Source organism: Petaurus breviceps, unplaced genomic scaffold (assembly GCF_028583685.1).
Source record: "Petaurus breviceps papuanus isolate PSGF00001 unplaced genomic scaffold, PetGlider_PUasm1.0 688, whole genome shotgun sequence".
Classification (NCBI taxonomy): Eukaryota; Metazoa; Chordata; class Mammalia; order Diprotodontia; family Petauridae; genus Petaurus; species Petaurus breviceps.
Window position 1 is genome coordinate 23,010,972 of NW_027186457.1, and position 22,311 is coordinate 23,033,282.

General features: G+C 40.2%; 2 protein-coding genes across 2 annotated transcripts in view; one reads left to right on the forward strand and one right to left on the reverse strand.

Annotated features, from left to right (window-relative positions):
- The window catches only part of MED12L (mediator complex subunit 12L), a 393,990-nt gene that overhangs the window by 120,039 nt on the left and 251,640 nt on the right, over positions 1-22,311 (forward strand). The window contains exons 13-15 of the mRNA XM_069104779.1: positions 2,178-2,392; positions 4,499-4,603; positions 5,672-5,848. Coding sequence (XP_068960880.1) covers positions 2,178-2,392; positions 4,499-4,603; positions 5,672-5,848 — 497 coding nt within the window. The remainder of the gene's footprint in view (positions 1-2,177; positions 2,393-4,498; positions 4,604-5,671; positions 5,849-22,311) is intronic.
- On the reverse strand, positions 9,056-17,945 carry GPR171 (G protein-coupled receptor 171). The gene is made up of 2 exons (XM_069104777.1): positions 17,845-17,945; positions 9,056-11,813 (listed from the first exon to the last, which is right to left on the reverse strand). Exon 2 carries the CDS (start codon positions 11,752-11,754, stop codon positions 10,801-10,803), a length of 954 nt encoding a protein of 317 aa, XP_068960878.1. The 5' UTR covers positions 11,755-11,813; positions 17,845-17,945; the 3' UTR covers positions 9,056-10,800.

Here is a 22,311-nt window from a genome sequence, read left to right on the forward strand (position 1 = left end):
TTCCTTCCTTCCTTCCTTCCTTCCTTCCTTCCTTCCTTCCTTCCTTCCTTCCTTCCTTCCTTCCTTTCTATTTCTCTCCTCTCCTTCTGTCCTTCTATCCTTCCATCCATCTTTTATTTACTATTTTATTTTTTTCTAGTTACATGTAAAAACAAGTTTGAACATTTTGTTTTAATGGGAAACTGTTTCTTAGGGCTCTACACCCCTGCAATTATTCAAGCCCCATACCTAGTGACTTCAGGGTACAGTCCTTGAGATGGGTGGAGACACACCTTCCCTCCCCTCTATTGACATCATCTATAGGACAGATGTCTTCTATTTGTTTCCTGTCATTTTGAATCTCTCTGTAGTCATGAAGAACTATGTCAACTTTGCCTCCTGAATACTGGTGTTGTCAATCTATTTGGTCTCTCTGGGGGGACTAGACCCGAGCCATTATTGTAATGGTTCAGTCCGAGAAGCCCCTGGCTGTTGTTGCTTTTTAGTTCTATTTCCAGTAGAATGGGAGGCTGGTTCTTGTCACCGTGGAGTGAGGGAAATGCTATTAAGTTTTAGTAGCTTAAAACTGCACTAAGAGACACCTGGTATATTTAATCACTTTTACATGGCACCTTAAGGTTTACAAAACTATTTTCCCATGAGACAGGTAATGCATGTAGCATTATTCCCATTTCAGAGATTAAGAGACTGAGCCCAAGAGCGAAGTAACTTGTGTAAAGTCACAAATCAAGTCCAATCCAGGACCACCATCTCCCAAGTTCGGTTCTTTACTCCTAGGTCCAGGCTGGCTCCCTGAGCTAGTAAAACCAGTCTTGTTTCTGCTGCTTATATGGAGTGTAACTGGCCCCAACAGCTGAGCCAATAGAGCCCTCTTTGGCCTCACCTTTATTCCCCTAGATACAAAAGAAGACAAAGGTGTGCTTCCAGTATTGGTGCTGAGAAGAATAGATGTGAATAACCAGCATTCTTCCTATAAGTCGGCTTTCTCTTTTTGTTGCTATAATTGGTTTTGGATGATAAACATTTCAACTTTCTCTTTATTCTCCTCATGGCCTCCCTAACCCCAGTCCTGCTTATTACTGCCATGTCTGTTAACATGCCACTTAAAATAAGGTTCTTTGCTGCAGTTTACCTTAAACAGCTGTTCTGGAATGGCAGGAGGGACCTATGGACAAGGGGAAACAGTTCTAGTGGGAGGCACCTGCATGGTGGTGATTTTTACCTGTCATAGGTTAACCATAAGCTCATTGTTCATAATAAGGGATCATAATCATCATTAAATATCAAATACCATGTCATTTACTGTCAGTATCAATTTTAGCAATGCTGATTAGACTCTGGCTGAAGTCTTTCACGGTTAGTGGTAAGGATGACTTTTTGGGGATGAGGCATAGTCTGGGTTTTGGATTTTATCTTAGTGGGGATCCCCTGGTATTGCACATCCCTCCACTGGTCTAGATTGGTGACTCATGTAACCTTGACAATTTGTCTGACTCACTGAGAGTTTGCATGACTTCCCTGTGGTCACACAGGTAGTATGTGCCAGGAACAGGACTTGAACCAGAGTCTTCCTGGATTCAATGCCAGCCATTTGTCCTTTTTTTTGCCATACTGACATCAGTAATCATAATAACTCAGACTTGTACAGTGCTCTGATGTTTTACAGATTGCATTCATCACAGTACCCATGTGGTGCTGGTAATGCACATGTTGTTTATATCTGTTTTCTGATGAGGAAATTGAGGCACAGAGCTGAAATGACCTGTGTGGGTCACTAAGACCACTAAGTATTACAGCCAGGACTTGATTTCAAATCTTCTGACCCTAAGAGCAGTACTCTGGCTACTATATCACGCTGAGTCTCAGAAGGCAGTACTCTTGCCCTCCCTTTGGTTAATAAAGATACATAACTGTTGGATTTGTGTTTGAGACTTAGAGCATAAAACCAGTGTAGGTACCAGGGTTCCAGGGCAGATCTCTGAACTCCAGCTCTTATCCATGTTCTGCTCAATCATGAAGTTAAATACTGCACATTTTCCTTCTTTCTTCAGTGGTGAAATAAAAGATTTCCTGGAAGATCCAACACTGTGGTGATTGGTGGTCAGACTGTAGGAAGCTAGTCATCTGTTCCCGGTACTAGAAAATGACTGAAAATTATTTACTTTGTTTCTTGATAGCTGACCCAAATAGTGAATATGAAAAGATAGAATTCGTGAATCTGGTGCTGCTATTTTGTGAGTTTATCCGGCATGATGTTTTCTCCCATGATGCATACATGTGCACGTTGATATCTCGAGGGGACTTGTCCCTCAGTGCCACAACTCGGCCACGGTCACCACCTGGGGAAAATCTGGATGAACATTATTCAAAAGACAACGATGTGAAATTAGAGGTAAGGTGCCAAATATGCCTTCAATCTACTTGATCAAGCTTTACCTCCACCACCAGGGATAGGGGGTGGGGAGGCAGGGACCCCAATGTATTTTAAGACTAGTTCTCTTGCCATTGTCTTTTAAATAATGCTAGAAGCAGAAATCCAATGTTTTAACGAAACAGTATATGCTACGAGCCATAGAATCCCTTATAGCCCATTTAAAAGTTATTAGTTTTGGTTTCTCAGAAATTATTTTGCTTTCAATGAATTCAGCTGGAGCCTAAAAAAGTCAAAAGTATATATTTTCATCTTGTAACTTCTTTTTCTTTCTCTTTCCTCCTCATTGTATCAACACTCATTTTCTCACTTTTCAAAATATAACATGAGATCCAATAGCTGTTCCCTTTTTTAGTTAAAATTTGATCTTTATTTCCCAGGAAATTCTACCTTTTGTCAAACACGGGCATATTTTTGTGATAAATTATGAGTATACATGAAAGTTCAAAGCTGCTTATAAGCGGTAACATTGGGACAGGGAAACCATTGTGATGTCTTCAGGGGTGGGGAAACTGTGGCCTTCTAGTTCCTTGGGTATGACCTTTTGATTGAGTCCAAGTTTTAAGGAACAAATCCTTTTATAAAGGGAATTTGTTCTGTGAAGTTTGGATTCAGTCAAAGGGTCACACTTGAGGACCTAGAAGATGTGACTTCATAGCTGCAGGTTCATCACCCCTGGTAGGTAAATGTCCCCTTCAGGCTCTGCTTGAACACTTTCTATAAAAGACTAAAACCATAAAAGCAGCAAGAACAGTAAAATGAAACTGAACCTTGGGTAATTCTGAAGACCAAGCTCGGACCTGGGGAAGACCATTCAAAAATGTACCTTCCTCCTTTCATGGCAGAAGTGGGTCACTATAGGTGTGGAACATGGTAGATATACTGCCAGATACCGTGTGGTTGGTTTTGCTGAATTTCCCTTTTTTGTTTTTTTCATCTTTCTTTGTTAATCTTTGTTACAAAGGATCGCTTGATGAATGGGGATGGGCAGGAAGTTGTTCGGAAATGCATACGATAATGAAAACCAAAGGCATCCGTTTTTTAAGAAAGGAGAAATCTTCTTGTAAACTGGTTCTGGTTTTGTGGACACTTTTCTCAGTGCTTATTTTCAGCAGTTGGCACAGAGAAACGGGTAGGGATATGCTAAATGACAAGATTTAGTGATATGTCCCTACAAATGATACCTCTTGCCAATTTTGTGAAACGTGTCAGACATATGATTTTGCCTTTAGAAAAAATTTGTGTATTTTATTACATTTATATTAAATTGTTAAAAATGTTTTACTGATGCTTTAAAAAATATATATATATATATATATATGCCACTTTCATTTCCCAGTACTCATCTCCTCCCTCCCATTCTTCTTGTCAAACCCACCCTTGCAACAAAGAAAAATAATTAAGGAAAAAAAAACCACATCTGAAAAATTCCACACCCATAGTTATCACTTTTCTCTTGAGAGGAGGTAAGTGTGTTCCATCATTAATTCTTTGGAAACCAGGTTGGCCAGACAGTGGATATATTTTAAAAGAATAAAGTTATTTAAGGTGTAGAGATTCAAAAAGAGGATTTGGTTTTCTATCAGGATAAGATATACATGTACAAGTGACGTCATTAATTTTTTTTTATCAAGTCACAGGTTCCCTTTTCCCTGAATTTGTCTAATATGCTTACATGTAAAGATTTAATTCTTTTTGAGACCTTTTTTTAAGTTCCCTTATACTTTCAGTTGTCAAAAATCTTTCTACTAAGAAAAACAAAATGGTTGAGGAGGTGACTAGAAATAGCCAGTAGTGACAAGCTTAAGGCCATTTTCTTTTCCAGGAAATATTTTCAGATCTTCTCCCAATACACTGTGTGACAATGTCCAGAAATACTATGGGGCAAGATATCAAATTTGCCAAGCCAGAAAATCATTACTTTTCTGAAATTTTTTCAGGACATGGGGGTGGGGTGGGGAAGATTGAAGCTTGCATTTTCAAGAATGCCATCATATTTTTTAGCCTCTGTTTGTGAATAAGTATACACAGTTTACATTGTGATTTTCTTTCTCTGACTGCTATCAGGAACATAGCATTATGGAACATATGGGCATTGACTCAGGAACCGCTAATATTTTTGATGACGTAGACAAGAGTGACTTTAAAACTGACTTTGGTTCAGAATTTCCAGTAGGTTCCACTTTTCCATTCTCTTGGCTCTTCAATTCCCCTCTGACTTGTCTCCATCTTCTTGTTGCTTGTTACATGCCCCAGAGTGGTTATTGTGCTTGCCCTATGAATATTCTCCTGTCTTTGCCTCTGAGAGTGTCACTAATGTATCAATTCCTGTCTTTCATTTTGTCTCTTTTGCCTCTGAACATATCAGAGCAACGGAGAGATCATTGCAGATATACCCTTCACTTCATCTCTGCATCCTCATCACCCCTTGTCCTATCAAGACAGTGCAGGTGGGACTTTCTGCACAGTCTTTGTCCTTCCGTCCTCAGCTTCCAGCTAATACCTTTTCCTGATTCTGGTCTGTTGGTTTTCTGTCTTGCTACTTTGGTACCAGATGTTTTCTCTCTCATAAATCTCAATTAGTACTTTGTTGCATAAACCAGATGGTTTATTTTGTGGCTATTATTGAGTAATTTCCCTAAAACAATTATTTATGCATATAATTTGTATTTAGACAGGCAGAAATGACTTGAGTTCAAGCCTGGTCTCCGATGCATACTACTTGTGTGACCCTGGGCAAGTCATGGAACCTGTCAATGCCCCTAGACAAAGTTTGTCAGTTATAGAAGATTTACTGATCTCCATTGATGAAGAGAGTTTCCATAAAAGGAATTATATATTCCCTAAAAAGGAACAATAAAATCACAGGTTCCGAACTCCTCCCTTTGAACCCCCCCACCTCCAAAATGACACAATGTGTCCAGTGAATCAGATATCTATTTGCTTCTGGTTTCCTGAGTTTTAATACCTAATTACCATGACAAATAGCTTTTTAATGTTAATTTTTTCATCTGTAAAATGGAATGAACAAACATCTGACTACCACCTCCTTGAGACAGAAATTTTGTCAAGATGAATGAAATCATGTCTGTTAAGAATTTTGTGTTCAAGGGACCTCCTAAAGAAAAGGTATTACTGAAGTTCTATTTCATGCTTTTAAATAGAGATGGTATGTATGGCTGTAATTTGGCATTTAAATTTTTCATTTACAATCTTCAATATTTGTTTTACATGACTCAGATTTTTTCTCCTATGCCTGGAGAGTCCTGTGAGAATGCCAACTCTTCCTTAGACAGAAGAATTTCAGTTAATAGTGAGAAGATGGTGAAGAGAGAAAAACAGAGGGAATTAATATTTCCATCCAATTATGACCTCCTTCGACATCTGCAATATGCCACACATTTCCCTATACCTCTGGTAAGTGAATGATCACACTTGGAAATGGAAGGGAAATTAAATCCTTTACCTTTGGCCAAGGACCTTTGGTGCATTTTTTTTTTATCTGATATCCTAATTTTGCTTAGGAAAAGCAACAGCCAAATTCTTCCTTATGCTTAGCTGTAATCAAAATGAATCTAATGAAATATTAGGTGTTTGTTTTCAAAAATACTTGTTATATTGGAAATGGAATTTTATTTTGATGGAATTCCTTATAGATACTTTTTGCAAAGCTGAGAAATGTTAGCCAGTGTAGCTGGAGATGCTGGAGAGCTGGGTCAGTTTAAAGTATTATTTCCTGGAATTATTTTTGGAATCATTGAAAAGAATTGTCCTTTTTATGTTGTGATGGAGAATGTGGATGTTTACTTTTATGGATATTTTTAATGATGAAAGTGTTGGGAAGACTGAATGGAAAAATTTTTATTCTCAGTCACTAATGTGTGAGTGTGTGTACGCGTATCCATGTGCGTGCACAAGTGTTAAATTTTGCTTATGGAAGACTACTTTTGTCAATCTAAAATGTAGCCATGGAGTAGATTAAACATGAAAAGGTGTTATGTGACAAAAGAATTTTGACCTGTGAAATAAAAGCTCCCTATTCTCATTTTTTTGAAAACCTTTCCCCAGGGATTCCTGTTTTTCAGATTTCCAAGATTCTACTTTCTTCCTAATTATGTTTTAATATGCCCTTTGCGTCTTCCTAAAGTTTTCCTGTGATTGGGTCCTACTGAGCCTAGATTTGCTGTATCAGTCAAGTGATGGAATTACATTTATCAGTTACCTGTGTGAAAATTACTTTTCTCACACCTTGGGTACACTGGTGAACTTGATTTGGGATTAGATTTTTTTCTATCCTTTAAACAAACCTTTAGTAACTGTGATATTTAATCAGTGCATAATAAATAGTTAAGCTAGAGTATAAATGCTTGAAAGAGTGAACCTTGATTAGAAGAGATCGCTGTGAGTGTTGAGGGTAGGATGAATAAAACTTTATTTATTTATTTATTTATGCAGTAAAATATCTATGTTGTCAGCTGGTAGTGTGCTGGGGAGGCACTCTCTACAGGTAAGGTACTCTGCTACTGCTCTGTATAATGTATATGGGTATAGATTTTCACTGACATTATGGAAATGGCCAGGTGGCCATTGATCTCAACCAATCCTTGAGTATCTCGCCACAAGATACTCACTTGCTGCTCAAATGCTTTCTAAGAATCTCTTTGTACCCCAGGGTTAATGATTTCATTGGCATGAGGACTTCTTCCTCTCCTGAGGTGTATCATAACTCCACCATGCCTTACAAAATTCTCTTTGTAAGCTGCTGTGGCCAAAAATATCATCACCTGGAGTCATCCTTCCGCGGATATTCTTCTCTAGCTTAGTCAGCTTGGTCCTCAGAGGACAGGCACATTTTCTCTTGCTGGGCATGTCCTTACTTGAGTTCTTTCCATTTTGGTAGTGTGGATCTGAGTCTCTGCCTCCTGGCTTGAGCTTAGAGAATCACTGGGGGAGGGTTTGGGAATGAAGACGTGAAAGCTGTTGTGTGTGGATTAGGAGCCAAGTGCCAGAAGATTCAAGCGGGAATTCTGAGAGTGTGGTTTTTAGCCCCTTCACCTGCATAGGGATAAACCATTACTGAAGCCATGGGCGAGTGTTTAATGACATCACCTAGTATAATAAGTAATAGGTAAAAAGTCTTCCTGAAGTAGAAATGGAAAATCTTATCAGCCTATCAAATACATCCTAAATATGGTTACAGGTGATAGCCCTCCCCACTTTTGTCCACCTGAATGTTTTTGCCTAAAGTTGCATCCCTGAGAAGCTGACTGGCAAATGATGAATGAGTAGAATTGCTGAAGAGTCCAGAAGAAGCCAAATTAACCCCAAACCTCTTCGGATTCCCCAGCTGTTAGTGTTCTCTCTGCTCCCAGAATGCTTTGCATTTGTTTTATAAATAATTATGCACATATTAATGTGTGGGTCTGCCAATACCATCTCCTTAATAAATTTGTATGGCTCTTTATTGCCTCGAGGTTAAAATATAAAATCCTCCATGGCATTTAAAGCTCTTCACAACTTGTCTTTCTGTTGTTCAAGTCTTCTCATGTGTTATTTTCCCTCCACCCCATATTCTGTGGCAATGCCACACAATTCCCCTTACCTGATCACTGTGTCTTTGCACTGGCGGTCCCTGATGCCTGGAATGCACTCCCTCCTCTTCTCTGTCTCGTAGAATCCCTGACTTCCTTCTAGATTCAGTTCAATGATTGCCTTCTTCAGGTGGTCTTTTCTGCCCTGTCCTCTGGCCCCCCGGCTGCTAGTGCCTATTCTTTAAGGTTACTTTGTATCTATTTCTGTGTGTCTCCTATATACTATATACATATGCATTTTCTCCCCAATGTCCATTACTTAAGAATGTAAGGTAAAAGGACCAGGAGAACATTGTTCACAGAAACAGCCACAGTGTACGATGACTGATTTTGATAGACTTAGCCCTTCCCAGCAATACAGGGACCTAAAACAGTTCCCCAGGATTCATGATGGGAAATGCCATCCATGTCCAGAGAAAGAACCATGGAGTCAGAATGCAGAGTGAAGCAGACTATTTTCTTTTTTGTTTTGTTTTTTCTTTCTCGTGGTCTCTCGCATTCATTATGATTCTTCTGTGCAACATGACTAATGTGAAAATAAGTTTAATAGAAGCCTTATATTGCAAGCATCTTGGGGAGGGAGGGGGAGAAAATTTAAAACTTAAATTTTAACTTAAAAATTTAAAACAAGTGAATGTTGAAAACTAAAAATAAATTAATAATTTTAAACTAAAGCACACAGCATGTGCACTTTGCACACACTGCCAAGGAATGTTGCCAAAACCAAGAAGGGAGGTCATGAATAGAAAACATTTAAGAAGCCCTGTTCTGTAAAATCTGTATCATAATAGCTGCCACAGCTACCACACAGGGTTGTGGTAAGGATAAGAAGAAATGAGAGGTGTATGCATTTAAAAAAAAATTGGATCCTTATACAGATGTTTTACATGGAGAAACCCATGTTTTCTTCTATGATTTATCTTCTGATTATTTGTATAAACATTTGAGAAATGACTGTTCTGTGAGAAGGATCCATGGTGTGATCCTTTGTCACAGGATGCATGTGTACATACGTGCACGCATGTACTTATATACACACACATGTGTACACACACGACATGCATACAGATGCCAAGCTAACCACCCCCAAAACAAGCAAATTTGTTTTAATTACTGTGATGTTCTTTTCTCCCACCTTCTTAACCCTAATTATACTCCACCTCTCCATTTCCAATGCTTTTCTAATTTGAACTTATCTGTTGACACCTTCCGTTTTTGGAAGTGGAGATGGTCTGCAGTAGCCACCAACAGGTTCTTATATTAAAGAATGCTAGATTTGGATTTAGAGATTCTGGGCTCAAATCTCAACCCTGTTGTTTTTCTCCTTTTATGACCTTTGACAATTCACTCAATCTTTCTGACTCTTAGTTTCCTCATCTATAAAATGACAGTATTAGGGTGATCTCTTAAGGTGCCTTCCAGTTCCAAATCTGTGACCTATCTGTGGTTTTTGTGACGAGGAGGATGTGAGTACCACAGCATCACCGAGAACAGTAAAGAGGACCCTACTGTTTTACTCTAAATGCCAATATTTATCATTTCCCAGTGTGCTGTTAAGGAATACCATATAATTTACAGCATCTGTATAGCCTGAAAAAGCCCACTGCCAGGATTCTGTAATTCATATTATCTTTTATGGATAAGACTCTTCTGCAACTGGACAAACACTATCACTCCTGGTCCTATTTTTAGGAACCAGGGGTCAGAAAATTGAGTTATTTTTTTCTTGAAATGCTATTATAGTATTTGTGACTTTCAGATTTGCCCGCAGTTTTAAGTTCTGTGATGTTATATTTGATAGCGTTATATGATTATTTGTATAAACATTTGAGTGACTGAGTTTTCTTTGACTTATAAGACCATAAGTCTATGTCTAGGACCCTCTGGAGCCATCTAATCTAGTCCCTTCATTTTGCAAATGGGGAAACTGAGGCTTAGAAAGGTCGAGTCTCCTAAGATCTCACAGAAAGTTCATGTCTGATGTAGGATTTTAACCCAGGTGCTCTGATGGGAGAGCCAATGTTTGTTTGACAGTACCATTTTCACTCACTGCAAATAGCAAAACTATATAAGTTGACTATTAAAAATTTGGACAAACTTTATTTGCAGTCTTCAGGTAGAATATAATCAACTAAGACTATTAAAAATCAAATTAATTGCTGTATCTCAGGGCCCCCTTCAAATTTTTTTTCTTTAAGGTTTATGTAGAAATACACATGAAATTCTAAAAATTACCCTGTAGTCAGGGGAGTTCTGAAACTGCTCTCATTTAAATAATGGATAGAAAAAACAACCATTGCTGGTTTGAAGGTAATACTGGAACTATTTGGATAGGTTACTTGGGGCCTCTTATGGCTCTGTTCCACTGGTATTTCTCAGAAACTTTTACTGAGACTCTTCTGGTCACTTTAAATGAGAAGGTCATTCCAGGAGTCTTAAAACTGTTTTATATACCATCGATTTCCATCTGATTCATTGAGCATGTTTCATAAAACTCATTTAGATGCCAAGGGTATTGTTTTGTTTTGCATCTGTTATTCCACACAACTTGCTGGGTTTTTATATAAATATTTTGGTTAAGGCGTATGAGCAATCACAAGCTGGTTTGCTTTCTTTACAGGCAGTGTCTGTAGACCAAGAGATCTCATTTGTTTGATTTGGTGTTCCTACTGACCCATAGCTAAAGTTAACACTAGTCCACTGGTTTTGTCAGACAGATGCTTTTTACTCCTGTCAGTCTATATTTGTGAGAACTCAGAAATGTAGCTCCCTTTTAGTTCACTTGCATGCCTGGTTTTCTTGCTGAACACTTGTCTCCCTATGCAATGCAAAGGTCTCAGTCACTTTTAACCGGAATGCTTTCGAGAGGTTATAATATAGAATAGGGTCGAAACAGAGGTTTGATACTGCTAACAGTAAAGTTGCTTCCTTCGCTTTAAAGAGTGAGATCTTGGTTGGGCAGTCTGTTATGACATTGCTCTGGCTGAGAGTGTAGGGGATCCTCACAATGTGGTAAGGAACAAAACAGATAATGTAACTTGCGGTTATCAGCAGTATATTGATCAGAGCACGTTTCTCATTCTCGTAGTTCTCACTGTCTTTTTTTCGGTAGAGCTGTCTGATGACAAGGCAGTTGGATATTAAAATGATTGCTGAGAAGTTCAGGAATATCGCCACACATATGAAATTAGTAAATACGTGCCAGTTCCTCCCAAACTCCTTTTTGAATTCCATGCAGCCCACTATGGGCTTCTCTTGGATGTCGTTGATGGGAATCACCATATTGGGCACCATTATCAGGAGAACCATCAGCCATACCACGGTGGAGATCATTTTGGCAAAGCCAGGCTCTTGTATCCTGTAAATTTTGCAGCTGTGTATCAGCTGGAGACAGCGATCCATGCTGACAAAGGCTAAAAATATAATTGATAAGTACATGTTGATGTAGATTAGGCAGGCGGTCACTTGGCAGTGGAAAATCTTTAACTTCCACGGGGCCACCCCTAAGTCGACAGTAATTTTCACCGGCAGTGCTAGAGTGAGCAGGAAATCTGCCGTGAGCAAGTTAATTAAGTATATGCTCACACACTTGGGGTTTGCATCTTTCTGGGTGAATGCCCAGACTGCAAAACAGCTCCCGATAATTCCAACGAGGAAGATCAAGTAGAAGAAATATGTAAACGGCTCCAGGTCTTTGTAGATCATACAGATGGAAGAACTGTTGGAATACATGTTGTTTGTGAAAAAGGCAAAGACTTGGAGGTACCCAGAAGATCCCGGGAGGGGAAGCCCTGCAAGCAGAGAGAAAATCACAACACAGAAAAACTGGTGAGGTGCAGTCTTACAGTAGAATGAGTGCTAGACTTGTAGCCAAGAGAGATCCCAAAGAGAACCCAGAGAGGGCCTCATATATGATCTACGGAGGGACTGGAATCCCAATGGCCTTTTTGAATGTGACCCATCCTGCCCTGTCACACTGTGTGTTTTATCTCTTACATGCATGCACACTCACACACACACACACTGTCACACTCCTTCATATTTTGTAACTTTTTATTGCTAGTTGCTAAGTAGGGAAGTATGTGTTTGAAGAGGAGATACAGACACTGAAGTTCTCAGAAATAGAGAGGAAATGAGTCTCAGATGACTTAGTTTGTGGCTGAAAAATACAAACATCGTAAAACGTTTGGGGTTCTAAGTTTCTGAGACTTATACTAGGTTAAAACTGGATGAGCTCACAGCACAATAGGTTAGGCATGGAAAGGGACATGAAAGTTCATGTCATCTAGTTCAACCTCCTCATTTATGTGGAAACTGAGGCCTGGGGAAGTTACCTCCACTTATCTACAGTCCCGCAGGTAATACTTGGCAAAACATTTACCAGATGAGGAAAAGGGGATGGAGGAAAGCTTTCAACTGAGAGAACAACTGATCCTTGACCAGAGTCCATCAGACTAAAACTATTGGTCCATCATGGTGCTCGATACTGAATAGAAAACTAGCTTATTTTCACTTGTTCTTCTCTTTGCATGATTACATTTGCAAAGTTCTTCTCTTTGCATGATTAAATATGATGCCAACGTGTTTCCTCTTTGCTAACTGAGGCTTAGAGTGGTTGTGACTTCATGTACATGTTTTCTGGCTGAAGAATGAAAGGATTTAGGACACTCTGGACCCAGTCTACAATCTACCTGTTTGCTACTCGGTCGGGGGAAAATTATTTCCTTGCTTGTTCCTGCAATTTCTAGTAGATAAATGTGAATCAGACTGGGCTGATGAAGTATTCTAATTGAAGAATTTTGTCTTGGGGAGTTAAGTAATGCACAACCTGAATTGAAGATTGATCATGTTGGTGTTTTGGCCACCTGGGTAGCCATGAGGCAGAGTTTTAACAGCTTGTTGTTTTCACTGGGACTTTTGCGGAAGGTCTCAAGCCACAGATACCTGGCACTCTCTGGAGCCTACAGTGAATTTAGTTTAGTTGTAGCAAGCTCCAGGTGTAGCAAGCTTTTGCTAAATGCCCACAGTGTACAAGACATAGGGTTGGTGCTGGCAATACAAAAAGAAGCAAAGGACAGACCCTGACTTTAAGACCCTTACGTTCTGTAAGGGTATACAGTACTTAAACAGGTAATTACAATATCGTTGGAGGAAGGAGAAACTGCTTACTGCCAGAGGGGTTGGGGAAGGCTTCCTTTAAGAGATGACAAAGGAGCAGAGTCTTGAAAGAAGCAGAGAGTCTTAAGAGGCAGAGATGAGGAGGGGGTGCATTCTAGATGTGGAGGCATACATACTATAGCAGCCTTGAAAATGCTTAGAAATAGATGAAATGCTTAGTTGAAGGGGGAGAAAGCAGGTCATTTTGGTGGTTTGGTTTGACTCCCAATCCTTCATCCTAAGTGCCCACCCAGGGACTAGACAGTCCGTTGCCATGTCTGTTCCCCCTGGCTTTTGTTTGACCCATTGGCTCCTGGCATGTTAACCCTTACTTACTTATTGTGAACTGTTTCTACTTTGTAGAAGAGGAAGCTGAAATATTTTATCATCTGCAAAATGGGGGAAGGGGGATGCACTATGGTTTCTGAAGTTCCACAATTAGGTTTCTGTGATGAGAACCTACTAAGGTCAGAATGAATAAATAGATTAGAACACAAGACCATTTCCTGTAACAGGTCCTCTTGGCTCACCTTCTTTACACACTGAATAATTTAGATACTTCAGTTTTTATAAGATGAGAAGATAATTGATTTAGAGTTGAGAAGGTCCTTAGAAGCCCCGTAGTCCAGTCCCCTTATTTTACAGTTGAGGAAACTGAGGTCTGAGTGGTTAAGTGACTTCTGGCTCATTGGAAGGAATGTAGACACCTTCAGGGGAAGGACTGTTTTCTCTTCTTCTGTTTACTTAATCCTTAGCAGTGACTGGCTAATATATTGATACTGATGTCGCTGTAGATGTACAGCTAGAGAAAGATAGGTAGGTAGTCACTTAAAAATTGCTTTCAATAATGGATTAATATGGGGAATTAAATATACCTGAGTTAATTAAATTTAACAGAAATTTTGAGCTCTTAGAGTACATCAGATACTCAGTGTTCTTGAGGACCTTAGGTGCTTTGAGGAGGTTCAAGAAGTACATGATTAGGGGCGGCTACGTGGTGCAGTGAATAGAGCACTGGCTCTGGAGTCAGGAGGACCTGAGTTCAAATCCAGCCTCAGACACTTAACTCAAAAACTAGCCATGTGACCTTGGGCAAGTCACTTAACCCCAATTGCCCTGCCTTTCCCCCTTCCAAAAAAAATGTACATGATTTAAGTTAATCAAAGAAAATTTGAGGAGGGAAAGGTTTATAATAAATGGGGCTCTTAAAATCTGTGAAGACTTCAGCATGTAGGTGGCACCTAATCTTCTGGGATGGGAGTGGAGAGAGAAAAGGGAGATAAGGATTTAGGGCCACAGCAGCATGGCAGCTTGGGGAATGGCATGTGTGAATGCATAAAAGGGAGAGATGAAATGTTGAGTTAATTTCACAGTGGAAAGTCCATTATGGCTGGAAAAGAAGGAAAAGCCGGATGGTAGAGGATGATGGTGCCAGGCTAAGGAATTTCTCCCTGCTGTTACTGAAGGCCTGGAGGAAAGCATATCACTATGTATGGAGTGGAAGAGTAGGGTTTGATTGAAAGAGTTGGATTTGATGAAATTTTATGTTTTTGTCCAGGTAATGAATATATAAAATTTCATGTAAATTTACATTTTTCAAGTAAATGAAAGATTGGATCTGGATATTTCTAATTTGACCTATTTCCAGCCTTATTGAATCTTAAACCCCGCTCTCAAGTTTTAAGGACCTTCCATGATCTGGTCCCTCACTTTCCAATTTTTTAATCTCCTTCCAACTTGGCTCTTAAAGGCTTAATGCCTTTTTGTCTCTGTCTTTGTTAAAACCCACAGTGAAAACGCCAGGCTATTAAGTGGGCCTTTTGGTCCTAGTATGGGTTGGGAGGACTTGAATCCAGCTCTTGCTGATTCTAAAGCCAGCCTTCTTTCTACTTCTCTATAAGTTGGCAGAGAAGTTGTGTTGGATATTAGTAGGAGGCATGCTCTCCCTGAGGAGCTCTTTGCACTGATAAAATCACAAGTCTGAACACCCCACCCTCAAAAAACCTAAAATTAGCAATAAAATTCTATAAACAATTAGGATGGGAGGTATCATCCTCTAGGTGACCACAGACTAGTAAGTCCCTGTTGAATAAAATGGAAATGAGAATCCTTGCTCTAGGACTTCAGGGTCTGGTTAGGAGGGGAGCTCTCTGCAAGCCTTCCCATCCTGTGGGATTATGAGATGTCCTTGTTACTGTTTTTATTTCGCTTTTATTTCCCCAGTGTGCATGCTCCCTTTGGGAGGATTTTGACCCCCTCATACACTATGTCCATCTCTACTTCTGTGCCTGTGCTCACGTTGGCGATTCCCTCCATTTATTGAAACCATAAGGACCAGCTGAAGGCCAGACCCTTCCCAGAAACCTTCCCTGACGATGGCAGCCCTCACTGATGGCCAAAGCCATTAGGTGTCCCAGTCCTGGGCACATCTGGACCCTATTATTTATCACATGATTAAAGACTGGAATCCTCCCTTCTTTCTACAAGCACAGACCAGGGGCTGCATCCCAGGAGACCTTTCCCTTCCCTACTTGACAGAGCTCTTATTCTCTTGAAATTTCATTGTGTAATTTTATTTGCTTCTCTGTGTTCATGCTCTGTTCTTCTGCTCCCTTCCCCCCAGGAATAAATAATACTAGACATTTATATAATGCTTTGAGATTTCAAAAAATTGATCCTCTGAAGCAGTCGCTACTGTTATTCTCATGTTTGCAGATAAGGAAACTGAGGCAGGGGGAGGTTAATTGAGGCATCTAGATGTCGAAGTGCAAAGAGTGCACGACCTGGAGTGCCGTAAGACCTGAGTTCAAATCTAGCCTCAGACAGTTACTAGCTGTGTGACCCTGGGCAAATCATACCACCTTTATTTGCCTCATTTTCCTCATCTGTAAAATGGGGATAATAATAGCACCTATCTATGATGATCAAATGAGATACTAAAAATTAAGTGCTTAGCATATAGTTAACTTGGCACTATAGAAGTATTTATTTTTTCCTTCCTGTCCCGCCAAATAACAAGCCCAGGGTTTCAGAGCTAGTAAGCTATTTGAGCCCACTTTTTCTGAACCATGAAGTAGAATATAAGCTCTTTGAGGGCAAGGACTCTTGTTTGTTGTCTTTATATTTACAAACCCCAGCATGATGCCTGGCCCATTGTTAGGAGGTAATAATACACAGTTGCTTTGAAGTGGATTTTGTCCTATACTGTTCTGGGTTTTGTGTGTGTGTGTGTGTGTGTGGCTTTTCTTCTGACAATGCCTTATACTTCTCATATCTGCCCTTCCTTGGTCTCCTCCTCCCCTCCCATGGTAGATGCTTCATGTACATCCATTGATTAATTATATAGAAAACCCTTGTTCAGGCAGAGTGGTTGAGAGATAGTATAGGAAAGAGTCTTGGGTCTGGAATTGGCCTGGCCACTTGGTACCTGTATCATCTTGGCAAGTCATTTAAGTCTGAGCCTCATCTGTAAAAATGAGGGAGTTGGGCAGGATGACCTCTGAGGTACCTTCCAGCTAGGACCCTGGCACATAATGTTTAAGGAAAAGGGCGAGGTTGGGAGATTTAGTCAGTGGACCTGGGTTCACATCCTCTCTGCCATTTACAGAGTGACCTATAAGTCACTTTTCTCTGGGCCGCAATTTACTTACCTATAAAACGGAGGGATTACTCTAAAGGATCCCTAAGCCCCCTTCCATCTCTGAATTGGAGAGCCTAATTGATTTAATATTTGCATCCATTAGAAGTTCCTACATACCAGGCATGGGATAGCAATTTTAAAAAGATTTAGGATGTACACGAAGCCTATGGTAAGGACACAGCTTACCTAATACATAAACTATACTGAACATTAATCTTTCGATTCTCAAGACATTTCAGGATTTTCTTGCTATTCAGAATCATCATTGTCAACCTGATTTAGTAGGACTCTGGGAGTTTGAGACACTGTTAAGTCAGGAGAGAACATGGGAACACAAAAAGAAAAAGAATTGAAGTTTTTGTTGCCTCTTCTATTGAGACAGTCCAGGCTTCCGGGAAGCCTGTCCATTATCAAAAAGCCCCCAGGGACCCTGACACAAAACCCACTGAAGAATTTTATTGAAATGAATCATCTGCAATGTTTGTAGAGGAGAGCCAATTTAAGGAGCACTTCTTCCAGATGTAAAGGCCAAGAACAAGAAAGGCCAAGGTTTTCTCCAGCCTTAAGGCTGAGAATCTTAGAAATCAAAGGGTTGAATTCTTCAACATTCTTCCTCTTCCTTATAAGAATGGAAAAGCTTTGTATTTAAGACAGAAATGGACTCATTAAGGAGAAGAATTGTTGTAGGGTCATATGGCATGGATTCAGAGCTTAGAGGTCATTGTTGATTGACTTTCTCAAGTTTACACCAATAACGAGTGGCAGAGATTGGATTTGAAACCAGGTTTTCAGATTTCAAATCAAGCCCTTTCCTTAACATGCTGCCTCAGGGTACCAGCAATTTACTCTCTGGATCTCTAGCCAGTATTTCTGGAAGAATTCAGCTGGAGAATGTGCCTGTTTCCAACTGAAGCCTAGAATATGCTGGACATCTCCACCCTCCCCATGCCTTAGATACAAAAACAACAACACAGATTTCCCTTCTATAAGTAAGAGCATATTAAAAAGTCTTTTATAACACATACCTGGAGTGATTGTTTCTGAGCTTTTTTTCTGAAGAAATGTTCAGCTGGCCCCATCAAGTAACCACCCCATTGTCGGTCTGCCGGGAGTGCTAATCTTTTCCTTTCTATCTGTGTGGTTTTTAAGTTAAATTTTGACGTAGATGAAACTGGTGGTATGCAAATAGCTGAACTGTAAGAAAGTCACCTACAGACTCAGCACACTTGAGTGTGTTTTGTGGAGAAAATCAGGCCTAGGGGCTCTTTCGGAGAAAAAAATAGTTCAGACTTTTCATAATAGCCTTAAGCTTTGGGTAAGCACCCACTGGGTGTATTGGCTGCCATAAAAGTCAACATTTAGACCTTTGTTAATGATACAAAGTGATGAAGTTATTCCTTTCACTGAATAGATAGTTGCTCATCAAGGTTCAGTAAAGTTGTACCTGATGGCAGTAGACATTACTGTTTTCTACCAGGAACATGCTCAGTTTAACTTATGGCTCCTTCCTCCTTGGCTGGTTTGACTTAGATGTTTGAGTGTGCAAAGTAAAAAAAAGTGTTTAGATATACCATTATCACTGGGTAAATCCTTGAACACCGATATGCTAATAGATGGGATTAAATAGATTAAATGCTACTAGATTTGGGTAAAGAAAAGGATAAAAGACTTCTTCCAGTCAATAAACATCTATTAAGTGCCTACTATGTGTAAGACATTATGGTAATATTTTTCCAGAAGTAATAATATTCACTGTGCTGTGTTCTTCCAGACATGTTTCTACTGTAATATAAGCTTTATAAAAGTAAGATATGCATTTTCTTTTTGTCTTTGCATCCTGTGGGATTGGCATTGCACATAGTAGGTGTTTGGTATGCTGTGGCAGCTAGATGACATAGTAGGGAAAATGTTGCCAAGAAGACTTAAGTTCAAATCCTGCCTCACACATTTACTATATGACATTAACCTTTCCCAGTCTCAGTTTCCAGTTATGTAAACTGGAGATAGTGTTGCCAACCTCTCCCTCAGATACTACCTGTGTGACCTTGGGTATACTGTTAATTTCCCTAGGACTTAGTTTCTTCCCTAAAATGAGGCTGTTGGACTAGATGACCTCTGAGGTCCCTTCAAGCTCTAGATCTGTGGTCCATCCCCTTGTCATTGTTGTGGAATGTGGCACGCTGGCTTTGGGAGCTGACCTCAGCAAACACTGTAAATTGGAGAGCAAATGCTGATCTCCATCGATAACAGTAATTTCCTCACTGGCAGCTCCCAGTACCATTGAAACCCCATTTCTGGCCCAAAATGAGAATAGTCAATATAATAAACTCAGCTCATGTTTATTGGTGGCTGATTACTTTGAAACTTTAAAATGCTGATTGACTAAGTTCTCCATATCTCTTGCTTCTTCCTGCTGTCAGCTGACCACGTCCTCCACCTTATCACTAGCACCAGCTGGGAGGGCATATGGGGACAATAAATTAGATTGACAGTGAGGAAACTGACATTAGTGATACTGGTTTATTGATTAAAAAAAAATATGTTCAAAATGTTTGGTGAAAAATTAGCAGCTGGAGAGCATTTGATGACAGAAGGAAATACAGGAGAAAGGATGTTTAGGATGGCCATGGCAAACATAGGGGTGTTAGAGAATAAATACTCTTTTAGGCTGTATTTGAAATATCTTGGATCCAGGAGATTGCTGGGCTAAACAGGGAGGCCAAGGTGAGAGGGAACCAGAAGGACAATGAGAAAAGTTCAGAAAAAATGTAGGCTGTGGGGCTAGAAAGAATGAGAATGACTTCAGTGATGTTGTTCAATGAGAATGACTTTCGCATGTAGGAAAAAATGAGTAAGAGATGATTTATTTATGTCCTTTATATATGTTTTTTTGTTCTTGAGATTTAGATATGTGCTTTGCGGTATTAGAGCATAGGATCATATATTTGGAGCTGGAAGTAAGCTTAGAGACCATTTAGAACAAAGCCCCTTTTTTTTTTTTTAAAGCAGTCAGGGTTAAGTAACTTGCCCAAGGTTATACGGCCAGTTATTTCTGGGTGTGGTGCTAAGTATCTGAGCCTGGATTTGATCCCCAGGTCATCCCGACACTGGAGCCGGTGCTCTTACTTGCTGAGCCACCTGGCGGCCCCTCAAAGCCCTTCTTTTACAGATGAGGAAACTGAGGCCCTGAGAGGTTAAATGGTTTTCCTAGTGTCACATAGCTGGTGTGCCTGTTAGTGGTTGGATTGAACCTAACCTGGCTCTAACACTCTATCTACCATGATTCTTAACTTAATTAAGTATTAATTAATTAATCCTAACTACTCTTCTTAAAATCTTATAAGAGCTCTCTTATATTCTGCTTTGCTAAAACTTCATCTTTTAGTGGGACAGTCCCAGGGAGGGGGCGGAGTCTGGTAGTCAGGAGACATTGTGTTCAAATCCTGGTTCTTCCCTCTAAGATCTGTGTGGCTTTGGACCATTCACTTAACAAAACCAAGGTTCCCTTTTCTTATCTGTTAAGTGGGGGATGGGGAGAATAGATGGTTTCTGACATAATGATGAAGTGCTGCTGTATTTGGACTTAGGACAATTTGGGTTCAGATCTCTCTTAGTCTCCTCAGCGCTAAAACGGAAGAATTACTCTCTTCAGTACCTATTGACTATGCTATTGGGAGTTGTCCCATACATACAGCTGTGGTACTGTATGTAAAACCTTTAAATATTGACGCCTCTCCCCTCTCCTCCTACCTGCTGATCTGAGATCAGTCCACTCAATTCTTTATGATATAGACTCAAAACTAGCCTTTTGGGGTGAGCCTATAGCTTACTCCTTACTCCTACCCTCAAGGGTTGACGCTTACATTTCTCCGTGGTGTGGGGAAGTTTACTCTGTAACCGTGTTGTGTCGATTTAGTGGAAAGAGATTTCATTTTCTCTTGCCAGTGGCTGTCTCACTTTTACCGTGTTAAAAAAAAAATCCCCCTGCTACTTCCCTAAATCTGTCTTGTTTACCCCCCTCAAGCTCTGTTGTTATTGTTCTGGTCCACTGATCACTCAGTGCTTTCTGAGCATCACAGGAAATTGCTTATCACAAGTTGGCCAATATTTTATTGCTGTGTGTGGTCAAAATGGAGTACAGATGGTCATAAGAATTTCCTTAGCCATGTAACTGGCATTAGTTGCTTTTCTGAGTGCAAGTTACCAAAATGGTTATTTTCTATGAGTCAAACAGAAATTGAAGCTAAATCCCGCCCCCCCCTTAAACTTTAGATCAAAAAATAAAAAACTTTTTGAGTTGTCATAGACATTCTGTTTTCCATTTTATTGACAAACACCTACAGGATTTTGCTGCCTAAGAAAGGGACAAAACTGTGTCACTCCTGCATTTGCCTTCAGGAAACTGCATGCCAAAGCCCCCTGGAAAGGCAATCACAACGATCTGGCATATTTACTAGATGCCGGTATGCCTGGCCCCCATTTGAGGTATGGAAGGGTACAATGGAAATGAACAGTCCCTACTCTCCAGAAGCTTAAATTCTATTGGCATAATACTATTGGCATGTATACATGTAATAGATAGATCCAAAATAATGGTCCAAGTAAATGCAAGGTGCTCATGCTAGTGAGAAGGAAGGGGAGGGACTTATAGTATAGGGAAGGAGGAAGAGAAATAGGGGACAGGAAAATTCTCATGTAGAGGTTCTGCTTGAATTGAGTTTTGAAGGAAGCTAATGGCACAGTGAATAGAACGCTGGGTCTGGGAGTCGGGAGGACTCATTTTCCTGAGTTCAAATCCAGCCTCAGACTCTTACCAACTGGGAAAGTCACTTAGCCCTGTTTGCCTCAGTTTCCTCATCGGTAAAATGAACTGGAGAAGGAAATGGCCAACCTGACTGCCAAGAAAACACCAAATGGGGTCATGAAGAATCAGATACAGTTGAATCATCAGGGATTCCAAGAGGTGGAAATAAGGAGAGATTACAATCCAGCCATGACCAGTCTGTGCATGGACGAGTCTGTGTAAAGCTGTGGAGGTGGGAGATGACATGTCATATGTGAGGAACAGCAAGAATCCCAAATAAGCTGTACCATAGGGGTTAATATGTAATGTCTAGAGCCACATGCTGGAGACCTGTGTTAGGACTGTTACTTGAACAACCATGTAGAGATAGGAGAGACTAGAGGCCAGGAGATCAATCCAAAAAGCTGTTGGACTAGCCTAGGCAGGAAGCAGGGAGGGCTCATGCCAGGAAATGACTGTGAGTGAAGAGGAGGTGGCCATGAGGGATGGTATGGTGGCAGAATAAACAGGACTTTACAACTGATTGTACACGGCCAGGGCTAGAGGGAAATTGAGGAATCCAGTATGACAGCAATGTCTTAAATTTGACTCCGAAAGATGACAATGCCTTCAATAAAAACAGGGAAGGTGGATAGATTGGGGTGTGTGTGTGTGTGTGTGTGTGTGTGTGTGTGTGTGTGTGTGTGTG

Coding starts and splice junctions, on each gene's coding strand:
- GPR171 (XM_069104777.1), bottom strand. CDS start 11,754: ATGTATTCCAACAGTTCTTCCATCTGTATGATCTACAAAGACCTGGAG.